The sequence below is a fragment of the Cryptomeria japonica genome, chromosome 11, assembly GCF_030272615.1.
Source record: "Cryptomeria japonica chromosome 11, Sugi_1.0, whole genome shotgun sequence".
In the NCBI taxonomy this organism is placed as follows: Eukaryota; Viridiplantae; Streptophyta; class Pinopsida; order Cupressales; family Cupressaceae; genus Cryptomeria; species Cryptomeria japonica.
The window spans coordinates 581,727,482-581,751,723 of record NC_081415.1 but is presented as its reverse complement, the minus strand read 5'-3'; the positions used below and the strand labels follow the sequence as shown (position 1 = coordinate 581,751,723).

At 41.7% G+C, this 24,242-nt stretch overlaps 1 protein-coding gene across 1 annotated transcript in view; it reads right to left on the bottom strand.

Annotated features, from left to right (window-relative positions):
• LOC131072914 (anaphase-promoting complex subunit 1) overlaps positions 1-24,242 on the bottom strand; it is a 310,855-nt gene that overhangs the window by 145,700 nt on the left and 140,913 nt on the right. The window contains exons 18-19 of the mRNA XM_058009211.2: positions 11,830-11,910; positions 1,866-1,937 (exon numbers count right to left, since the gene is read on the bottom strand). Coding sequence (XP_057865194.2) covers positions 1,866-1,937; positions 11,830-11,910 — 153 coding nt within the window. The remainder of the gene's footprint in view (positions 1-1,865; positions 1,938-11,829; positions 11,911-24,242) is intronic.

Sequence of the window (24,242 nt, the reverse complement as noted above, 5' to 3'; positions counted from 1 at the left end):
AACAAAAAGGGTTTTTAAAACCCTTACAAGAGGGAAAAATAGATACATACCCGAAATGTCTATTCGAAATCTTCTCCCTCCAACCACGACATCAACTTGGGAAACATTAAAATGCGGTAAAAGGAGATAAATAAGTCTTAAAAACCAAGATAAAAGACTCCTAAACCCACTCTTCAATGCGTTAGTGTAAATTGGGTTCGTAAACCCGATTTGCACCTAGACATCACATAAAACTGAAAAGGTGTAAAACATGGGAAAAATGCGCTTATGACAACAAAAATATCTCGTAAAGCGAACCATAGAGTAGGAAAAGCCACAAATGAGCCAAAATTTGTGGGGTACCCTCATTTTTTGCTAATACTAAAAACGAGGATAACAATATACATATGTGTGTGTGTGTGTGTGTGTGTGTGTGTGTACAAATATATGTATATATATACATATATACATACATACATATATAGATATACATACATACACACACACATATACATACATACATACATGTGTGTGTGTGTGTAGATATAAATATAGAAATATCTGAACTCACACCTATACCAAACAGAAAAAGACTGCTGTGCCACAATACCCAGTAACTATACCCGTACCAAGACTAGTAACTTAGTTTATAAGTCTTATGAGTTCAACATAATTTGATAATTAATCCAAGCTCTGTATTGCAGCTCTTATTGATTTAAGATCTGCACCCTTCTATTCGATTCTTCCTATTTGATTCATAGTGTAGATTATGCATGTGCTTTATCCAATTCTAAGACATTATACTTATGATTTTTCTATCTCCTCTTTCACCTTAAAAATGTATATGTCTATTATCTGGGTTTTTCACCTTCAATATTAAACTACAAAGCCTCTGGCCTAGTGCAGAAGTATTGAATCCCCTTGGGCCTTTGCCTCGCAACAAACAAATATATTTAATTTATTTTTTTACATTCTAGGCACTTGTATCATTTTCTTTGAGAAGAAACTGATTATTTCCTTCACTCTTTTAAAAACTAACTTCCCCTACAATTTTGAAGAAAGGTATTACCTTACACATTGTTCTATTTTTTCCAATTAAAGATGCAAGTTAAAAGTAAACAATATCATTCATAATGCTTCAGGTGATATCCATTTTATTCATGTTCCTAGGTTTCTGTACTTTTATATCCCTTTATTCACAGATATACAACTCCCTTAATAAATATAGTAAAATTTCCCATTTCAAAATTGTTCTGATTTTCAACTTCACAGCAATGTAGTGTAAATTTGACCTACTTTATAATAATCATTTGTTAAAATGATTTTGACCATATTCATAAACAAACTTTTTTCTAAATCATTAGCTTGTTGAATTCATTATCAATCTCTTAAAAAGATCAAACAAAAAAGGAGAAAAAATCACATTAACAAATGTTCTATGTTAAACAATACACAAAGTAACTCTGAAATTCATAGCATACCAAGATCAAGACATATAAGTGGGTCAACTTATTCAGTTGCCAGTGAAATAATTCATCGAAAAAGGAAAAGTATTTGTTATTCATTGTTTATCTTTACTATGGTCAAATCAAGAAAGCAGACTGGTAAGAATATGCATTTGGAATCAAGTTCCAAATTAGTGAATGCTTCTAATGACAACATTATATCCAAGAACGAAGAGACTCGTGAAATGGCAGATTCCAATTTAAAAAATTTACACTACTATTAATCCACTTTATCAATAGATCTGCAAAAGAAAGCCAGCACACAGCAATTAAGTTGATAGTAAAATAAAGTATAATGAACAACTGATAATCGGTAACAAATAAAATTGTTCCCATTCCCAAATGTCAACATAAAATATAAGTAACTAAAAAATAATTCACCTGCACATGTGTTGGTAACTCCAATTCTGGAAATGAAGGTGGGTGTCGAGACGGTATATGCACATAAAGCATCTATACACATGCACATAAATAGTTTATAAATGCAAGATACCAGCAGTTAAAAAAAGGGAAAATCTAGCATCACATTAAAGATTGTTTCTTATTCCATTGGAATATGTAAAGAATTGCTTGCATGCATCACATGCAAAATCATTCTAGAAATTGAAAATAATTACAAGAATGTACAACAATAAAACCTTAAAAATAAACTATCATCACTAATTAACCAAAATTGCAACAATATTAAGAATTGCCTAGAAAAGGAATTACAATCTGGTGACATCACAATTCTTGCATCAGAGATAATGTTACAACCCTTTGTATATAAATAATATCCTAAATTAAGCCCTCATGCACACATGTCTGCCTTGCCTATTACCTTGTGAAATGATTAGTATAGATGAACCCCTCTGTGATGACAATTCTATCAAAGAGATATTAGTGAGATCTGATCTAACCAACAGAAATTTATTTTTTCCTTAACTATTTGTTAGAGCAAAGCACTTGAGCCAAGAACACAACAGCTACAACTTCCATAGCAGAGAGAGAAATAATAAATCACTAGGAAATGATATATTAATGAGATGAGCTATGCTTATAAAGGCAAGCATGGAGATGAGAGCACCAATGAGATGCGAGGGTAGGTACAACCAATTAACACAAATTATTAAATACAGGTGAACATAAAATAATAATAAAGTTTACCTACTCTCCTAAATACTAAATGTGAGATGCTTGAGTTGGACTTAAACACCATAAATAGATGAAAACTTGTTTATCCCAACACCCCGCCTTAAATGCAACTTAGGGAGAAGATTGATTATGCAATATGATATGATGATGGGTCCAAACAACTAGGCCATGTTTGGTATCCATGTACAAACTAATCTCTTACAAACTGGACAAAAGGAGAAAAAATCATGGGTCAAAATTTCTCTCCAAAAAAGAGATAATGCAAATGAAGGTAAGTGATAGGATGAGTGATGAATGGAGGTCTCAACACTAATATCCCCCAAGAACTACATCCATCGAAAATACAATCAATAGCCCCCTCATAGGAGGGAAAGAAAGAGACTATGTAGCAAAAATGGTGACTGGAGGCAAAAAATGCTCTAATGCATACAAACCACTTGTCTCCCCTTAGGGAGAAACAAAACCATGTATAGATGCAGGTATGCTTCCCATTCTAAATAGGAATTCGTAGGATGCAGAATCGAGAACGTTAGAAGCAACCTCATCCTCATTTGAAGTCTCAAGATACTCCGGGGTCTCGAATTCCCTGATAGTATCACAATCATAGGGTATCTTCTTTAAAGGGTGAAGAGGCACACTGCAATCTAAAATAGGATCATCGAGGAATTGTTGAGAATCAATATCTCCATATAACTCCCAAATGTAAGTCCACAAAGCATGACACTCAAACCAACAATAGACTCCAAGATGTCATCATCTACATGCATACTAATAACTCCTAGGACATGATCCCTTTTGCAAGTCCAAGCAAATCTTTTATTGGGTATGCTAGGTAGAGGAACAAGACCATACAAGTGTGGCAGCAAATGTAGCCAACGAAGATGACTAACGATCCCATCTCACCATTTTTTGTAGTTCCCCCTCTTCAAAATAATCAAAGATGGATGAAAAGAAAACCCCATAGCAAACTATGATGATTCTTCAAAAAGCACTCAAAGATGGCACCAACACATTATAATAGAAACTCCCAAACATGATAAAGATAGCCTATGAGGTTAAAATGAGGCAACAAGAAAACTTGATTTGTTGCAAAATATATGGGGCCCACTGATTGGGTGATGAGGACCTTGATAAATAAGATATGGCAGGTTACCACACCACGTCAACTCCAAGTCAAACACATAAGGTCCGCAAGACACAATACCATTAAATCAAAGTCACCTCGAGCACACCAAGTCAACAATCATGGGTCAAAAATGAGTCAACACTCCAAGCACCATGAGCGAGAGAGACAAGCCAATGAGGGGCGTGAACACATGCTCACAATGAATGATGAGTGAACCGAGATATATAAAGTCCCCAAAAGCTTCTCACAACAGAAATGCATGACAAAAAATCATTCCCAAATGAAAGAATATTAGATCATCCCAACTATCGCCTGGCCCCACATGCCTCAACGATAATTGAAGAAGGTGAAACCCTAAATGCAAATATTTGAGAAACTTTAGAGTTGCTTGAGTTTCAAGATATATTGTATTAACCAGGAAAATGGATTGCACAGAACAAGACAATGAAACAATATGGCTCCAAAGTAATCAATTGCCAATAAAAACTCAGACCTAATGAAAGATCCCTAAATAGGCCTTTGGATGCCCTGTTTTAATTTTAATTTAATAAACTATATTTGGGGCCTTTTTGGTGTTCTTAGAGACTAGACAGAAGATGCAGAAGATGCAGAAGAGTTTGTTTCTTAGAGACTAGACATAAAAATGAACTGTAATCAAGAGATCAGCTTCTGATTTTTTATATGACAGCAGATTACAATCATCTAGAAGTGAAATAACATTCACATGTACAAGCAGAAAACATACCAAAAATCCAGTGCTAGGGTTTGAAGCTGGTTTGCTATCCAATCTGCTTATTCTGCCATAAGATGAATTACTAATAACATATTGGGCAAGAACCCAATTACCAGCTGGAAATCCAACCTTTGTCAAGCAAAATTATACAATTTTGACCTTCTTTTCCCACTGTTTTGCTCACCCTGTTTGCAAATCCAGTCAGTTTACTGTGATTTCTTCCACACTCCCCTTTCTAATCCCAACAATGAGATCAAGCAAAAGAAATGGAGTTAGAACCCTCCATTTAATTTTAAATTGATGCACAGCCTTCTAGAATGGTACGGCCCTGCCTGGAATGGTATGGCTGCAATTATGAAACTCACACTTGCTACAATTTCAAGACAAACTGCTCAGAACTGATGTATCGTACCTAATGGTGATTGTTGGGCTGGTTTTGTCACTAAATTGACCCCCAATGGGTCTAGACAAGGCACATCCTTGTCCCACTTGGGCAAATTAGTGGGTACACCTCCACTACCAATGCAGATCTGAGGGTTTACGTCCTCCAAAAACCTGCAATTTCTGCTGCTAATGCAGAGCAGAGAAAAATCAGAAATAAAATAATAACATAATACCAATTCCCTCCTCCAAAATGTCTAATAACCTTTTCCAAAGAGTGGCGTAACCCTAAATGGAATATCCCATTGGAATCCAACTAAAAAAACATCTTCCTTGGCATCTTTTGGGTCCACGTAGCTTAAAGGCTTAAAGGCTTTTAAAGAATGACAAGGGTCCCACCATGCCATGTTATTTAAGTGATTTGAGCAAAGGGGTGGCGTTGACATTAAAGGGGCCACTTTATTAAAAGGTACGCATAGCACTTTATTCAAACATAAGCCTTTATTAAAAAAAAAACTTAGGCTTATAAAGTAACTTTATTAAAGTTACTTTTTCCTTATTAACTTTTGACACTTAGAAATTTTCAAGTGTCTTTATTCATCAAATGCAATGTGGGAATTGCATCAAAAAGATGGGGACATGACACCTAATGTTGAACTCACAGCACCAGATCAATGGACAAAGTTACTCAAAAGCGATGAAACACGAGTTTGCTAGAAGCATACAAACTGCACAGCAATATGGTTGTTTGATAGAAGACGATATCAAACAGTCCATGCAAAATACTTAAGGAATGATGAGCCTGCAATTAAATCCTCCAAACACGATTAAAAGACAGGCTTTGACAACCGCAGATCTTTGCCATAAACACAACCTCCATGGATCCGCTAAGCCAATCAGCCGAATGTAAATGAGTATGAATCAATAATAGCGCAGGAAACACCATGAAATATGTAAGGCCACCCGATCTAATAAAAAACTTCTACTAAAAACACAAAAGTCGATCAAAGTAATATGGCCACCAATAGAGGTCTGGTCAGCCAATCGTATAAATAAATGCTTGCTAATATAAGCAATAAACCCCAATCAAAGAAGCTCGTGCCAAACGAATGGAAGCCAAAGATTATTGGTTTTATATGAATCACCTTGCACTTGCCACAAGATGACTCCAAAGGAAATAAGAAACCTGCCAAATGCGACAAACTTGATGCAAAAAGAGCAATTTGAAGGCACAAACTATAGTCAATGCAACCATCACAACAAAAGGATAATAATTTCACTGATTGAAATCGTTGATGCCACACTCGAGCAAAAATTGAGCACCATAAAGTCCAACACCTCTGCAATAACGGCTCACAAATTAGATCGAATAACTAAGATCTCAGCCAGAATAAATAACGGCTCCATTCGATGATAAAAAACTCAACTCTAGGACATCAAATAGCAATATAACCTTCACAATAGAGAGAAATAATAAATCACCCGAAAATGAAATATTGATGATGTGATTAATAATATATAAAAGATCTCCTTATAAAGGAAAGAGAAGAGATGAGATCACCTTCAAAAGTCATTTCAAAATGATTGTATGTGATGCAAATCGAGTCTCCGCAACCTAGGATCATGTAAAAATATGTTATTAACACATTAAACAACTATTACATACTTATTAAAGAGGACATACATAAAATTAAAAATTAACTAAAATAAACTAAATTTACCCTCAACAATTCCAACCTTGAGATGGTCCAAAAAATTACTTGTGACATATCATGGTTTGCCACAAACATTTGGATCTCCTCACCCTCTTGGTATATATTTTTCGCCCACTTTATTTGAGTGCCAATTGCTTGCATCACCAAGTTCAAGGACTATAAGGTGCATTGTGTCCAAATAAAGTGATCAAACCTTTGCTCAACCAAAGCACCTACATCCCTGCAATTTTTTGCACTGTCTATAATGATTTTGAAAACATTCCTAGGGCCCACCATCTCAATATTTTGGAAATGAATTATGCATCTTTGATTTGCCCCACAATCAACTGCCTTCAAAAGCATTGCCCCTTTGGGGGACATTGCATTAACATTTATTTAAGGATGGTTCCCACAATGTTTCCATCCATCAGAAACAATAGAAACCCTCATTTCAATCCAAGAATCCCTAATTGGTTTAAGTGATGTCTGGACAAAATTATTTTCTCTTACCAATAAGGCGGTGCACACCCTTTCATACCTAGGACTTGTGAAACTAGAAGGTGCACAATTGATTGCCACCACCATTTCCCACCAATATGGTGATATCACCATGTTGATAGAAAGGTCATTGGCATAAATGCAACATGCAACTTTTCCTTAGCAAGTCTCTTGCTTCATTTTTTAATGCCTTCTCCAATGGGCTTCTTTTGCGGGAAGGATAGGGATTTTCTAATTGGATAGAGGGAGTCTCCAAAAAAGATGTTGTGAGGACATTACTGATTGAGAATTTGTAGGTAATGTAAATGAATTTTTCTTTGTTGAAGGATGAGATCTTAGTTTTTCTCTTTCAACCATTGCATCAGCTTATTATTTTTCTCTAACGATTGCTGCAATTCTTTCAACAAATAACCTCTTCTTATTTGGCCACAAAAGTGAAGTCTCACTTGATAATACAAGCTCTTAAAGTTGGTTTTACACTCATTATGTGATGTCCCCTTTTGTGAATCCTTAGAAATAAGGGACTATTAGCTTACACTTTAATCCTAGATGACTTCCTTCTAAATAATTAACCCAAAAATCTTCATATAAACTGAAATAGTCGATACTAGATACCACTTGTAATAAGAATGATAGTTATAATCTGCTATAGGAATATACTTATGCCTCTAACATGATACAGCTGGTGTCTAAGGATTACAATGAAAGTGTTATTCAGAATTTGTAATGTATGACCCTTATTAATCTGTTACATGTAACATCTCTGGTGGGAACTGTGCAATGACTATGTGCTGTCCTATATTACAGAGAAACCTTTATGTTGTTTCTGATACAACTGTAAACTCAGGTTGCCAGAGTTCTCCCTGACATTTATAGCTATGTCTGATTATTCCTTTGAAGTATACGGATAATGGTGTCATTCCTCATTGTTGACTTCTAATCCGAGCAACTGAGTAAGCCCAAGGCGGATGCTTGATTGAGAAGACCAGAACCAGTAATAATAATATCTCTTCCTTTTTGGATATTGTGAAATATCAGCTTTTGATCAAACTTCTATTATATCTTCTTCATATGATCTATCAGTGTATGTCCCCCCTAATGAGAGATTGCGATTCTTCTTCTATACCATGTGATTGGGATGAGGAACTACGTAGATGAGACATGTCTCGTGGATTGTGGCGATTGCCTACCTTCATCACACTACTTCCTTGTAGTTGCATCCTTTCATTATTAATGTTATCCACCGCATCATTATCCTTATGTCGATTTATCTATAATTAATGAGTCATGACCTTTTATTAGTCTTCTTACAAACCGGTGATTAATATATCTTCTCCACTAATCAATTAATATACTTAAAGCTTGGACAATATCATGTTGCCCTCAAGGATGGATGGTCTTCTTTCCTTAATTGAATAGTCGCCGTTTATTAATGGTGTTTATTTATATGTTAGCCTTTGCCGATATTGTGATTATGCCCAAATGTTCCCAATGGTAAATATTAATCACAATTATTGCTATAAACCTGGTCGGTCTCTTGACAACCACATTGGTCCTTTCGTCCTTGATAGAGATCAGTGATCTCCTCACCATGCTTTGATTCAATACCTCCCCAATAATTTGTATTGTTAGTGATGACCGATATGGTATTCGATATCTTTAATTGCTTTTAGTCATCTGTTCAATGATAATCTTGCTGATACACGGATGCCATGTTTTCTTTATAAAGGTCTTCCCTTGATTAGAAACACGCGAGTATAAAGCACTGATATTTCTTGATTGATACTCATATTCAGATTTCGATCACTACTTATGCTTTGGTCTATTCCTTGTAGCCTTATGTCTTCATCTCTACATCTGATCAATCCATGGTGATACGGTGCACATGTTGGAGGCCCCTACTACAGAACCAGTATTCTTCCACATAATCGTGTAGCTGCATAGAGGTGCTCGACAATGGAGAATAAATCATAGTGTCGTGCTCAAGTTATTACCACTGAGTATATCACATGATGTTTATGGTTACAGCAACACACACATACTTCTCTTGATCAATAAACACCATCGTCATGATTTCAATTATCTTCTGATACTCATATGATCACCCATATAGAATGCCTTCCATAATTGGTATCGGTTTACAATTTCGTCATCTTCTACGACTAAGATAATTTCGTTTCATACCATTACTATAGCCTTGTGCTTTAGAAACCTTTTCTTCGATTCCTCAAACTACAAGCTTTCACGGCAAGCCAACGCAAGACTGTTGGAGTCTAGTGGGGACATCACACATTACAATTCCAAAGGTATAGCCAACGCAAGACTGTTGGAGTCTAGTGGGGACATCACACATTACAATTCCAAAGGTATCCCCCACCTCCTAGAATTGTTCAAGCATCATAGAATGTCTCCATAAAGGAGATGCTTTATCACTTTTATATTTTTTTGTTTGCATCCACACCCATTGAACTTGAACTACTGGCCATTCTTGTAATCTCATTTTGCTATTATAAGAAATACAATTTTAAATTATAAAAAAACATGAAAACCTACAATATGTACAAACTAACAAAAGTTCAAAACAAAGATCAAAATACATTATAACAAATGATGAAACTTGTTTCTTTTTTTCTAAAAAAGAAACCTAAAAAATTCATCAAAAAAATTGAAAAAATTTGTTAAAAGACTAGAGAATAGGGTAATATGTTTACCTTAGATGATTAAATCTCTTTTGTGCAAGCTATCTTTCCTCCTTTGGCACTCCTTGATCAATCACCTTCGAAAAAAAACCAGCTGCCCTTCAAAATGCCAAAATGAGAACTTGGAGTGGAGAGTAAAATATTCTGTGTAGGGTGAAATGATGCTTTTAGGGACATTTTTTAGGGTTTCAATGCAGAAAAAAAATTTAAAATATATATTTTAATTTTGTTTTGGGCACTTTTTGGCCCTAGGACCAACGAGTGTGCCCCAAACGCCCAAGTTTCCCTATGAGTATGCAGTTCACCCCCAGTTAGCCCCAAGTACGCCCCAAGGAACTCAATGCGTCTGGGGTGTACCCTGGGTGTACTCGAGTGTACCCACAAGTGAACCCAAACCCAGGTGAATCGGGTTTGCGTGCAGCAGGCAAAACCTATGTACCCTGCAATGTAAGAAATAAGCAGTACAATCCAAAATAAACTAAAATCAATATGGAAAGCAATATTTTACTAAAAAATTTAAACCTGCCACTTTCCTCTACTCAATTCAATTGCATCCTTCAAATGTCAACTACATCTATACTAAATATCCAAGACTCCAGCTGCAACAAAGTCAACTGCTAAAAAAAGTCTTCCCAATCAAGCCCATTTCCCTTGCTAATCCTGCAACCCCTAAAAATCCCTCACATGAAATCTGCCCTATAAGTCTTCCCTCAACATCTTATTAGCAAACCTCTATAACAATCTATACGCTACTTCAAAAAATGGAAGAAGGGGCTGGTATTGCACTTTTTCAACAGTGTATGTCACTGTCAAAATTCAATGGCAAAAAAAAATCAGATTGGTCTCCAAAACAGCATGACCTCAAATGAAATGCTTGTACTTGCCAAGGATGTACCATCAGCATCTACATAAGAGATAACAGCTATTTGGGAACTATTCTCTAATTGAAGTAACAAAAGAAGCTAACTGAAGTTATCAGTACAAGGCACAAAACGAAGGACAAAGAGACAACATATAAATGTTACCAATCAAAATAATCATGAGGCTTAGAACCTAAATGGTACGTGAGATCTCAATCTTCCAAAAACGATCCCTCTTACCATTCCCAGAAATTGGACCCATCTACAATGAATTTCAGAACAAAACAATGGAAACAAGTTCATCTTCCATACTACATGTCACCACCAGCCTTCAGACTTACAGATTACTAAACAGTAAACAGCCATTGTTGTTGTTTATAGCTTCTTGTTCCAAAACAGTTGCTTGGTACTCTTGTGTTACACTAACATATCTAAATATGTTACTACTTTTCTATCTATAGGTTGAAACACTATATTTCTCTAGATCTTTCTCTCGAGTCTCAACTTAGTAAGGGTTTTACCAAATAGAATTTTATCCTGTTCAAACTTCATGTTAAATTCCTTTGATAAATTAGTTTCAAATTTTATTTATTAGAAAAAATAGATATTTCAAAAATACAACTGACGGGCACAAAAATCAAAAAATTATCATGCTAAAAATGTAGGTTTCTTTATCATCAATATAAGATTTTTCTTAAACAAACCAATCTGTCCCTGAGATTCCTTCTTCTTCATTGGACCACCTTTCTTCCTGTCAATACATTATATTTTGCATGGCATTTTAAAAACTGATTTACTGGTGCCCATTTTGACTCTAGCCTATTACAGGTAAATGATACTATATTCAGCCAGAGACCTCAGGCTGCTTTTCCTGTCTAGAAGCTTAATGGAATATTTTTCCCTACTGTAATTTGACATCAACAAATCCTTCCATAAAGTATTATCCGTTGTGTATACTTGACTTACATTGTCAGTTTGACTTCTATGATCATCCTTTTTGTCATGTGTTTGCAATGGGAACTGGAGGAAATTGATGATTAAGATAGCTTATAGTTCTAACCTTTGCTCTGTTTAAAATGTGTGGAAAGACAAAATCTAACTAAATATCTCCCTTTTACTAGCATATAGAGGAAAGCTATCTAAAGAACAAATCTCTCACAAACATAAATTATTCATGAAGCATTTATGTCCTAGAGAATAAAATGAATCATAGAATTGACCTTGGAAATGGTAGGATGCATTGTCCCTTTGTGTGATGCTGCCAGTCCGAGCATTGTTCCAATCATTGTAGCTTCATGGGTCTGTTAAGAGATGAAAAAATTAGAATAACCCAATTTCATACAAATAGCTGTAGATGCTAAAAACAAGATGACCGGAAAAGTCAGAATGGAAATAATGTATTCAATTTTTTAGTAATTGTCATATTAATTGTAATTCTGCAATCCTTTTGACTGGGTCTAGCACTTGTTGCAAGTTGTTCGTCAGGCCCACTTGTAATATTCAAGATTATTCCAGAAACATAAATTCAGAAATAGTATTGCAAGCATTGTCTTTAGACAATAAGAACACCTTTGTGATATGGAGAAAAAGTTGTATTGTTTGTAAACATCATATTTCTGCATAAATAACTATGCACCTTTGCCTTTTGCCATACTAATAAAATCACATAGAAGTGACAATTCCACGAAATACATACAATTACCTATTTATAGAAGCGGGGGCTGTGCAAGGCATCACTAAAGATGCAGTCATGTGAAAAGATATGTTCAAGACAATGAGAGAAACCATAGGAAGCACATTAAGTCCCCATTTTTAAATAAAAATGAAAACATCAAATGAACTTCTGTAAACGATAAGCATCATTTGGGAAGCACATTATTTTCTCAAAAAAAGCATTGCTGTGGTCCATTGAACTATGGTAGATTTATTCTGCGCTGGTAACTATTTTGATGTAAACAATCCATTAGAATGCTCATCCAGGTTGTCATAAAATTAGATTTGTAGGATCAATTTTACAATTACTCACCCAGATTGACTTTAAGATCTAAAATATTTCATATCTGGAAGTACAGGAAATAATGTTTAAGTCTATAGCTGAATCTGACACATTTATAGACATCATGGCCTATGATACACGGACATGTCCCCATGATTTATTGTCATTGATGTCAAAGGAGATAGTTGCTAAAGCAAATCACCAAAGCCCACTATATCCAAAGGCAGGATTTCATCTATCAATGGCAGCAATAATATTAGATAAAGTTCCTCATTTTATGCAGGCCTGGCCAACCCATCTCTAGATGGTGCCCATATTAAGAGGTGTTTAAAAATAAAAATAAAAATAAAAGTACATCTCACTAGGGCCCACATTGCATAGGGAGCCACCCAATTTGTGGGTATTAAAATTATAAATCAATTAATTTCCAAAGGCGCCAACCCCTCTTGACTTTGGCGCCCAATTTGAAAGGGTGTTTGAATAAAATAAAAATTTGTTGTATGCCCTCATGGCTGATCTCCTTCAAAAGTCACCCCTCTCAGGTGAAAGGGTGTATTTGGCAAAGAATATTAGAAGATAATTTTGAGATGAGAGTTGTAAGCATTTTTCCATTTGAATATCATTCATATGAAGAGCAAAACTGAAAAAGATATTTGAGCAGATTTATAAGAAATATCTGAGCACATTTATGAGACATACTGGAGCAGATTTATTGCAGATTCTTGAAAGAGGTTTTAAGCAAATTTTGAAGAGGTTTTGACAAAATTTGAGAAGGGTGTTATCGGAAAAAATGTATAGTTTAGTAATGTTAATTATTGATAGTTAGTTAGCCGACGGGTAGGTAGTTGGAGTCGCGACGGTTGTGTCGCACCCCTTCGGCTGTCATATATTGTACCACCTCCGGGTGTTGGGGGACATGTAATGTTGGCGACAGATTATAATATGAACATCTTTTGACATTAATGGCAAGCTTATTCTGGTACTTCTTTTGTATTTGCATTGTGCATTGCTGTTCGATTTCTGTATTCTTCCTGTTTACCCAGTGAGGTAAACATTTGGCGCCGTTGCCGAAATTTTTTCGGGAGGGACGGGAATATACTACATGGCACAGGGATAATGGGACAACCATTGCCCGAGGGGACGAGCAGTAAACCTGACGAGGATCACCAAGAACTGTTCGAAGGAGAACGAGCACTCACAAAAGATTTCTCTTGCATCCTTCAGGCGGCCATCGAAACACACGTACGGAGGGAAGCCACCATTGAGGCTGTTCCAGAGGATGCTGCGTGGAGCACGCTTGGTGTAAGCCCGGCGGTGAATCGGTTGATGAGCAATTTGCCTAACCTTTTGGCTCAAGCATTTTTGGCTCTTCAAAACCGCAGAGAAGACACCTACCGTGAGAACCGACGACAACACATCTTACGAGAATTTCATGAGCGCCAGGATGACGGACGTAGAGAGGACCGACGAAGGACAAATAATCCTTAAATTGTGAAGGGAGAGAAATAAAGAACACTGTTGGAAGCGAAGAATTATGTTGATTGTATACAAAAGAATGAATTAATAAAGACTGTTGTGTTTTGGTTTATGTGTTGTGAAACATGAAATTGTACCACAATTAATGCCCAATTTATTGAATAAAGACAGAAATAAGAAATTAGAAACCGACGAGTGGGAGGCTGCGCAGAAGGCTTTGATTCTGGAACAACGTGTAGAACGTAGACGGAGGCTGAGGCAACTTGCCGAAGGACGACCTGCCGAAGGGTTGCCCGAAGGGAACCAAGGAGGTGTCACGGAAGGTGCAGAAGCCGAGGGGAATTTCTACGCATCGCCGGACTACTGTAGAGCAAGAAGCCTCGAAGAGTTTCTGGAGGAAACTAGGTTACGGAGAGAACTAGTTGAAGAGACTCGAGATCGGTTCAAAAACTTATCTCTCACGCCACAAAGGGAGGATCACAGAAGGGAGCCGAGCACAGGTGACAGCGAAGGGGGAGCTAACCGCACGGTAGTCGCTCTCACACCACAAAGGGAGGATCACCGAAGGGAGCCAGGCACCGGCGAAGGGGAAGCTAACCGCACGGTAGTCGCTCTCACGCCACAAAGGGAGGATCACCGAAGGGAGCCGGGCACGGGTGACGGCGAAGGGGAAGCTAACCGCACGGTAGGTACAAGGCAGAACACCGTACCTTTGGTCACCACCACAAGAGACATCAGCGGCATCAGAGGGAGCAGCGCCGGAGGGCAGACACGGCCACAACCACCTCCAAGTGGACGACTTCCATCAATGGCGACCAAACAGAAGTTGCCCAAATTCAACGGGGATAGCAAAGATGATCCCGCACGGCATTGCCGTACCTGCGAAACCATCTGGACAGCCAACGGGGTGACTGACCAGGATGAATGGAGAAAGCAGTTCCCCGCCACACTGAGAGGAGTGGCTATTGACTGGTATTCAGACTTGGATAAAACCGGGGTAACTACGTGGGATGAACTGAAGAAAGCATTCGAGAAGGAATTTCGGCTTCTCCGAGATGATAATGAGATAGTCTCGGAAATCTATGGAACAAAGCAAGGAAAGAAGGAGACCGTACGGGCATATGGCCGCCGGCTAAAGGAATTAGTCGGAAAGATGGAAAGCCAACCGGCTGATGGCTTAAAGAAGCGGTGGTTTGTCGAGGGTCTGAACCCTAAGCTACGACGAAAGATGAAAATTGTGCCTCCGACCTCCTACGATGATGCATACAACCGGGCCATGGATTTGGAAAGTGAAAATAAGACGGCCAAAAAGAAGAAGAATAGATCTTTGTCATCCTCTGAAGATGATACGTCGGAAGAAGAGAGTAGCAGTGATGAGAAGCCGAAGAAGAAAGTCACGGCTCTTCAGAAGGATATGGAACGGATGTTAAAAGAGTTTAAGACAATGAAGGGGACCACAGGCAAGGATGATGAACTGTGGTGCACGGATTGTAAGGAGAGCGGCCACACAAAGGGTGCCTGTCCCAAGAAGGCACTCTGTGACATCTGCCAGATCATGGGACATTCTACGAAGGAATGCCCATACAATCTGAAGGCACGTAACCAACAAGTGCTCTTTGCACATGAGCAGCCCTCCACATCGGATTCAAACAATAATGCATCTTCCGGAGGCTACCGGGGAAACCGACGAGGCGGACGAGGGAATAATAATAATACCACCAGAAACAGGGTCCAATATGATGCAAAGGGACGCCCGATGATTCAATGTAGGGCTTGCAATCAATGGGGTCATTACGCACGAGAGTGTAATAACAATGACACCGCTCAAAAGCTATGTCGGTGGTGTGGGCCCGGTGACCATGAAGATGCCGAATGTCCGAAGTCTGGCGTAGGGGCCAATCTGATCGATATCGAAGGCAACACACGGGGTAAAGAAGCCATCCTTGCTCTTACCCGAGGGCAGGCAAAGGAAGCCCGATACCCCCATCCCCGCACGGAGAAGCAGAGAATGACGGAGGCAAGGGAGGAAATAGAAAGGGCCATGAAAGCCCAACGGAGAGAGACACACGAGTCATCTGGACCCTACTGCACAGACGCGGAGAGGAACATTGTATGGCAGATGCTCCAAATGGAGGTACCTGTGAAACTGGAAGACCTCCTACACACCATACCGCAATTGGGGACAATGTTGTTGGGCACAAAGGTTGATAAACCCAAACCGGGAGACATGGACGCTCCCATACTAGGAAACTCGGCAACAAACCCAGTTGTACTTACCGTCAACAATGGCCGACACCCAGCCGTGGTGGAGATGGGCATCCTGGGCACCATCCTGACAGATACTATAGTAGACGGCGGTTCCGGAGTAAATGTCCTTCCGGAGGACACATGGAAAAAGCTAGGAAAGCCCACTCTGTGGCCACCTACGTTTAACCTACTAGGTGCAGACCAGCACGGGATTAAACCCCTCGGCATGTTGATGGCACAGCAAGTCACCTGGGTGCACAACCTTTTGTACTCGACTTCGTGGTCATTCCATTGAAGCAGAAAGGGTACGACGCCATACTTGGAAGAGGATGGTTGGTGGCAGCGAAAGCAAACCACAATTGGAAACGAAATACACTCTCGATGGAGAGCGGAGGCAAGAAATTCACTATTGATCTCCGGACGCAGTTGGTGAGCAAGGAACTTGCCTCTTCCTCGGGATCTGAATCCGAAAGGGAAAATGACCCACGAGACGAAGGGAGAGAGGGGATGGATCCAGATGCCGAAGACATATTAAAAATCGGAGGTTGCTGTTCGAAGGATGACACAGATTCACTAAATGGATTGTTCCATTGGCAGCAGGAGGACTATGAGATGTTTTCACCCTCCTATAACATATTAAGCGTCGAAGGAGAAGGAGAGGAGCCAGATCAATATCCTCCAGAATACGGGGAGTATAAGGAAGGAGAAGCCACAATGGACACCGTACCCGCACATCAATTTAGAAACAAGGAGGCTATGAAGTATGAAGAACCGACGCTGAAACCTTTGAATCTAGGTACGGAGACGGATAAGAAAATCATCTTGGTAGGAGATGATTGGAACCCAGTACTGAAAACGGCCGCATTCAAGATTTTCACCGAGTACAAAGATGTATTCGCATGGACTTATAAGGATTTGAAGGGAGTCCCACCGGAGTTATGTGTTCATTGTATTCTGTTGGTACCAGGCGCAGTACCAGTACGGCAGCGACCGTACAGGATGAATAAAAACTATGCAGCAAAAGTACAAAAAGAGATTGAACGAATGCTGGAGGCCAAGATTATCTTTAGAGTATAGAATAGCGAATGGGTATCCCCCATCGTAATATCTCTCAAAAAGGATGGTAACGAGATCCGGATTTGTGTGGACTTCCGGCGACTCAATGCAGTTACCATCAAGGATCCATTTCCCATACCGTTCACGGACTCCATTCTTGAAGAGGTGGCCGGCCATGAAATCTATTCATTTATGGATGGATTTTCCGACTATAATCAAATATCAATAGCGGAGGAAGATACACTGAAGACGACATTTGTGGTGGAGGATGGAGTATATGCTTACAACCGGATGCCCTTCGGTCTCTGCAATGCTCCGGCAACGTTCCAACGAATAATTCTCCACATTTTTGATAAGATGTCCGTGGGTAAATTCAAGGCGTTCCTAGATCATTGGTCCATCTACAGCGGGGAGGAGACGCATCTGAAGGCACTGGGAGAATGTATGGACAGGTGCCGGAGGGCACGACTCGCACTGAAACCTAAGAAATGCAGATTCATGGTACCTCAGGGTAGACTACTCGGGCACATAGTGTGTAAAGCGGGACTTAAAACAGACCCGGACAAAGTTCGGGTGATTGTGGAGATGGAACCCCCACATGATGTCTCAGGGGTAAAATCTTTTTTGGGACACATCGGATATTACCGAAGGTTTATAAAAAATTTCTCCCAGATATCTTACCCCCTGGATAACCTCACAAGAAAAGGGGAACCGTACGTATGGGGAACGGCGCAGTCGGAATCCTTCGAAGAATTGAAATCACGACTGTTGGCGGCACCAATATTGGCCTACCCAAACTGGGACAGAGAATTTCATGTGCACGTCGACGCCTCCAACTATGCAATACGTGCAACATTAGCACAAGTTGGGGATCATGGGTTGGATCACCCGGTCTACTTCGCCAGTAGACTACTCTCGAAAGCTGAGAAGAATTATAGTACAACTGAACGGGAAGCGCTCGGCATGGTTTACGCAGTACAGAAGTTCCGGCATTATTTGTTGGCGACACCCTTCACCTTCTATGTAGACCACCAAGCTTTGATGTACTTGGTGAATAAACCTATTATTCAAGGACGGGTGAGTCGGTGGCTGTTATTACTGCAAGAATTCACATTCAACATTATAGTACGGTCAGGGAAGAGCCATGTGATCACTGACCAACTGTCACGAATCAAGTCGGGAGAACGAGCGGAGGGGGTGAATGATGATTTCCCCGATGCGCACTTATTCCGGATTGAGGTTTTACCATCCTGGTACACTCATATTGGCGAATACCTATCGACATCCCAGTTCCCTCAGGACATGCCACCAGGGGAACGACGCAAATTGGTCCTAAGGAGCCGAATGTTCCAACTGATCAATGGACTCCTTTACAAAATGGGGACAGATCAAGTACTCCGCCGATGCGTGATGGAGGAAGAGATACCGGGGATTTTGAAGGAAGCACACGAAGGACCCGCAGGAGGTCATATGGGGCCGGACACGACGGCCAGGAAAGTACTGTTAGCCGGACTATGGTGGCCGACGCTACACAGCGACACCAGAGAATGGGTCGGAAGCTGTGATACATGCCAGAGGGCCGGAAAACCACTAAAACGAGACTTCATGCCATTAAACCCTTCAGCGGCACAAGAGTTATTCGAACGTTGGGGGCTTGATTTTGTGGGGCCTTTAAAAGTCAGCAGACCGCGGCGATGTACATACAACGTGGTAGCTACAGAATACTTGACAAAATGGGTCGAAGCACGGGCCCTACCTAATAACACCGCTGTGAGTATAGCCAGATTTATCTATAAACAAATTATCACGAGATATGGAATTCCGCTCCAGATAACCAGTGACAGAGGAGGCCATTTTGTGAACCATGTGGTGAGACTCCTCACGACGGAGTTCAAAATTTTTCACTCCTTGTCCAGTCCGTATTATCCGAGGGCCAATGGTCAGGCGGAGGCGACCAACAAGATTCTGGTTTCAGTCATCTATAAGTCGTGCGGGGTAGAAAAGGAAGATTGGGAGGAGCGACTACCGTCAGTGTTATGGGCATACCGCACCACCTACAAAGTAACGACGGGCCAGACACCATTTCAATTAATGTACGGACAGGAAGCGGTAGTACCGATAGAGTTCATGGTGCCAAGTCTCCAAATTGCTATTGAGAATAAACTTGGCGATATGGAGAGCCTGAGGGAGCGCCTGTATGCCCTAAACAAACTCGATGAACGAAGGCTGATGGCACAATGGGTGACAGATGTGGCCCAGCAACGAAGGAAACATTGGCACGACCAACACATTCAGCGGGCGAGGTTCACCCCGGGGCAGTTAGTCTTGAAATATAATGGACGAAACGAAATTAAACCGGGGAAATTCAAAGTCCGATGGTTAGGGCCCTTCCGGATACGTGAGGTCAACACGAACGGGGCAATAAAGTTATGGACACTGGATGGGAAGGAGATACCAGACGCGGTCAACGGATCGAAACTGAAAATCTATCACGAACGGAGGGAACCGGGAACCCCCAGTCAGTCAGTCGCTCCAAAAAATTAGAAAATTAAAAATAAAATAAAATATATATATATACGAAATTTTGGAAAAAAAAAAAAAAAAAAAAGGCCACCGTACGGTGGACACGCGGTGGCACCACCGACGGTGGGACCACCGTGCGGTGGAACCACCGACGGTGGAAGCCACCGTGCGGTGGAAGTCACCGAAGGCCCGCGTGAGTATAAAGGGCGCCCAACGTAGGAAATAAAACACACGCCACCACGCGGTAAGGAACGTCGCCGAAGGGGAAGGGGAACGCACAAAACGCAGCAAGTTTAAACCGCCGAAGGGAAACAAGGAGATACTGCCGGGGATAGAAGAAGCCACCGAAGCCGCGAAAAGATAAAATGCCATCGTACGAAGGAACACCACGCCGCAAGGAGGAGGCACCGCTGAGGAAGGAAGAAGGAAGCCACCGTGCGGTGGAAGCGAAGAAGGAAGAAGCGCTACCAAAGGAGTTGATGCCAATTAAATCATAGGAGTCACGGTGTCCGTGCCCGTTTCCAGAAGTCATACAGTTGATTTTTTTGTCAACATTGGACCTGGGGCTTGATATTTCTGTGAACACCGTGCGGTCAATAAAACAAAACGCACCGCACACATGCAGCGCGAAGCCACGAACAAAGTCTACCGTGCGGTGGGCACGTAGACACAAACAAGTCCACAGCGACAAGCTTGGGTTGGCTCCTCCCGGTGTCTACCACACGCCCAACGCACAGGCACATACAAGGGATCACCTCCGCACAGTTTTAGCTGCCCGGAGGCAGTTAGCCGCTTTTTGCAACGACACGGCTAAAGTCAAGAATCAGTTGCAGGAAACTAATGGAGTCTGCAGGAAAAAGGAATTGGAAAAAACGGTTGCAGGAGGACAGCCACATGAATAAGGATACGCAAGTTCTTCCTTCGGGTGTTCGCATAGCCGGTAACACAATGCACGCCAGGTAGAAGAGAAAGGCACCACAGCAGCATGCCGCACAAGGGAAGAACGCATTGACCCCACAGCATATCACCTTTGAGGGATTGAATGGGTCCGAATGTAGGAAGTGGTGGCAGGATACACCAGATGATGATTTGGTGAAGAAGAGCCTTCGGAAAGCAGGAGTGAAGTGGGTCGTCCGAATGCCTGTGTTTGCTATCCGTGAGTATGAGGGAGCATTACGATTCATGGTTGATACATTTGATAGCCATTCACAGACGAGTACTTTTGAGTACCTGGGGAAAGATATCACGGTATCCTTCAAACCTGCAGATTTTACGAGAGTGTTTGGCATTCCAGGAGTACATGGCAAGAAAGTGGAATTGAAAGCTAAAAAGATGACGCGGGAGGAAAAAGTATTGGATTAAACGAGTATCCCAAGACTTGACCACAGCAGAATTAGAGAGCATTGTTGGTGCCACGAAGAGCCGTGGGATGCGTAGGTCTTTTGTTGCAGAGGGCCATTGGCGGTGTATAATGGACGTCATCAAGAGTAGGTTGACAGGGTCTGGTAGGGCATCGGACATCGCTCTCCCGCAGATCATATTGATGAATGGACTTCTGAATGGCGTTGTGTATGATTGGGCTACATTGTTATCAGAGCGGATGTGCGAGTTCTTGATGATGGAGCATCGCACGTTTTACATGCCCCACTATGCCATCGAATTGTTTTTGGAGGCCACGCGAGAAGTAGTACCGGAGGCAGAATTGGAGATACAGCCACAAAGACCATTGGAAGATGGTGAGCCTCCTATCATGCATTGGAGACACCTTGACATTGGTCATTCCTCCGCGAAACGGAAAAGGATAGTAGAGACCCCCTCGGCAGAACCTGATAGTGGAAGAGAGACTTCCAACAGCGAAGAGACTTCGGAAGAAGAGGATTCGGCGGAGGATAGTAGCAGTAGGGCGACAGAAGAGGAGAGGATGGAGCCTGCGGGGGAGCGAGTCTTGTTTGCGCCACCCTCACTACCACTTGGCACACTTGTGAGGTCATCCGCGGGAGTGGGAGGCACGTCGATTCCAGCTTTTGGGGAGGGCCACACACCCGTTGCGCTTGGGCCCATGCAGTAGGTGGCATCACCTTCCATCGTACCACCTCCGCAGGCTAGTGCGCCACCCGCGGGACCGCCTCCAGCCATAGAGGCACGTGCAGAAGGCATGGTGGAGTCGTGTGGATCACCGCAGCAGGTAGTGGCAGAGGAGGAGCACAGGGAGGGGGTCGACGCAGAGCCTCAGGTGCGGTTGGACGTTGTGGGATCCAAGGCAGTAGTGACTGTGTCGGCCTCTTTGTTGGAGGAGCCTCTGGAGAGACACACTGTAGAAGTGGAGAGAGGCCCGGAGGTGTTCAGTACGGATCCATCAGTGGAGGCTATGGGGAGTTGGCTGACCTGGCGATTTCAGATGACGATGATGCCACCAGTAGGAGCTACTGTATTTTCACCCCGGCGAGAGCCTCTGACGAAGGTGTTAGACTTGGTGGATTCATCGAGCGAGACACCAGTAGGGCATGAGATAGGAGAAGTCATCCCTGCTATCCAGGAGCAGGTAAGGGTAGAGGAGACACCCTTGTGCCAGCAGGATACAGCAGTTTTGGTTCCACTCGAGCCTCCTGCACCTATATCGGGGTCCCAGCCTTCGGGGCAGGATGGGGAGGACATTGAGGCGTACTTAGCAGACATGGTGACGAGGGGTCGGCGAGTGGTGGCAACGGCTCAGACACGAGCTTTGCAGCAAGTTGTGGAGGAATTAGAGCAGGTCCTCCAGTTTATGCGGGTCGGTTGTTCGACAGCTTTTGTTACATGCTGAGTCACAAGGGTGGCCAGCTATTCAGACAGATGCAATGCTCAAGGCTTGGAGAGTGCCTCAGCCTGTCGTGGAGAGTAGGGTGACTACTCTCGTCCGACAGATTGAGCAGGTTCACAGGGATGCCTACTATGCACTGCGGCAAACGCAGCATGAGTCCGCGGTCCGCGAGGCTGCTCGTGTAGAGATAGAGAGAGATCTCGCCAGATAGCAGGCTTCGTGGGCAGCCAAGAGGACGCAGCTGTTAGCACAGCTTGAGACAGCCCGTGCAGAGAAGGTTGCGGTTGACATCCGCCTGTCGGAGGAGCAGAGGGCGCGGAGCCTTGTGCAGCAGGGGTTGGAGGCTGTTACTGCAGAGCGAGGTTTGTTACAGACTCAGTTGGTCGATATGACAGAGTCCACGAATACCAAGGAGGAGGAGTTGCTGGAAGCTGCGCATATGGTGAAGACGGCTTTAGAGAAGGTATTGGTGGCGGAGCGGGATGTGGCAGCACGCACTCAGCAGGTTTATGACCTCCGCGCCCGCCTGGCGGCCCAGACACCAGTATCCCAGCCTTCGACTTCAGGGACGCTTCCTCAGCCCCCTCCTTGACTTTGTTTTGGGTGTACATATGCATTGTCTCCATTTTGTTGTTAGTCGTCGGAGACGACTTCTTTTTGGGGGGGATGATGTTATCGGAAAAAATGTATAGTTTAGTAATGTTAATTATTGATAGTTAGTTAGCCGACGGGTAGGTAGTTGGATTCGCGACGGTTGTGTCGCACCCCTTCGGCTGTCATATATTGTACCACCTCCGGGTGTTGGGGGACATGTAATGTTGGCGACAGATTATAATATGAACATCTTTTGACATTAATGGCAAGCTTATTCTGGTACTTCTTTTGTATTTGCATTGTGCATTGCTGTTCGATTTCTGTATTCTTCCTGTTTACCCAGTGAGGTAAACAAAGGGGAATAGGAGCTGATCCAAGAAGACATTCCACATAATTATCATATAGTTATTTTGAAGGTCAGTGCCTTCTATCTAAGGAGATCGGGAGGTTGGTGTCTCTCATTAAAAGAAATTGCTGTCTCTCGCTGGGTTGTTACCCACTTGAAAGGGATTAGTGTCTCTTGTGGATTGCTGCCTACAAAGCTTTGTAAAGAAGATTTTCAATTTGTTGAGGTTGGATTTGGATGGCAGATCAAGCAGTAATTCACCGTCGTTTTCACCCCAAAGGGTTTCCTCATATTGCCTCTTATTTGTGTGGATGTTTCCCATTTATTCATTGGGAATAATAAAATTTTGATAAGTAAAAGATTGTCTTATACTGATTCAACGCCCCCTCCCAGTATAAATGTCTGTGTTTCTTCAATTGATCAAAGTGGGTTTTTTTAAAAATAGCCTAACCACTTGAAGGAAGATCTCAATAATACACATCGCGTACCAAGAAGGTTTCTCTTCAAATCAAGCTCCACTGTTTGATGAAACTAACTATGCCTTTTGGAGCATAAGGATGCGCACTTATTTAATGACTCTTGGATTTAATATATG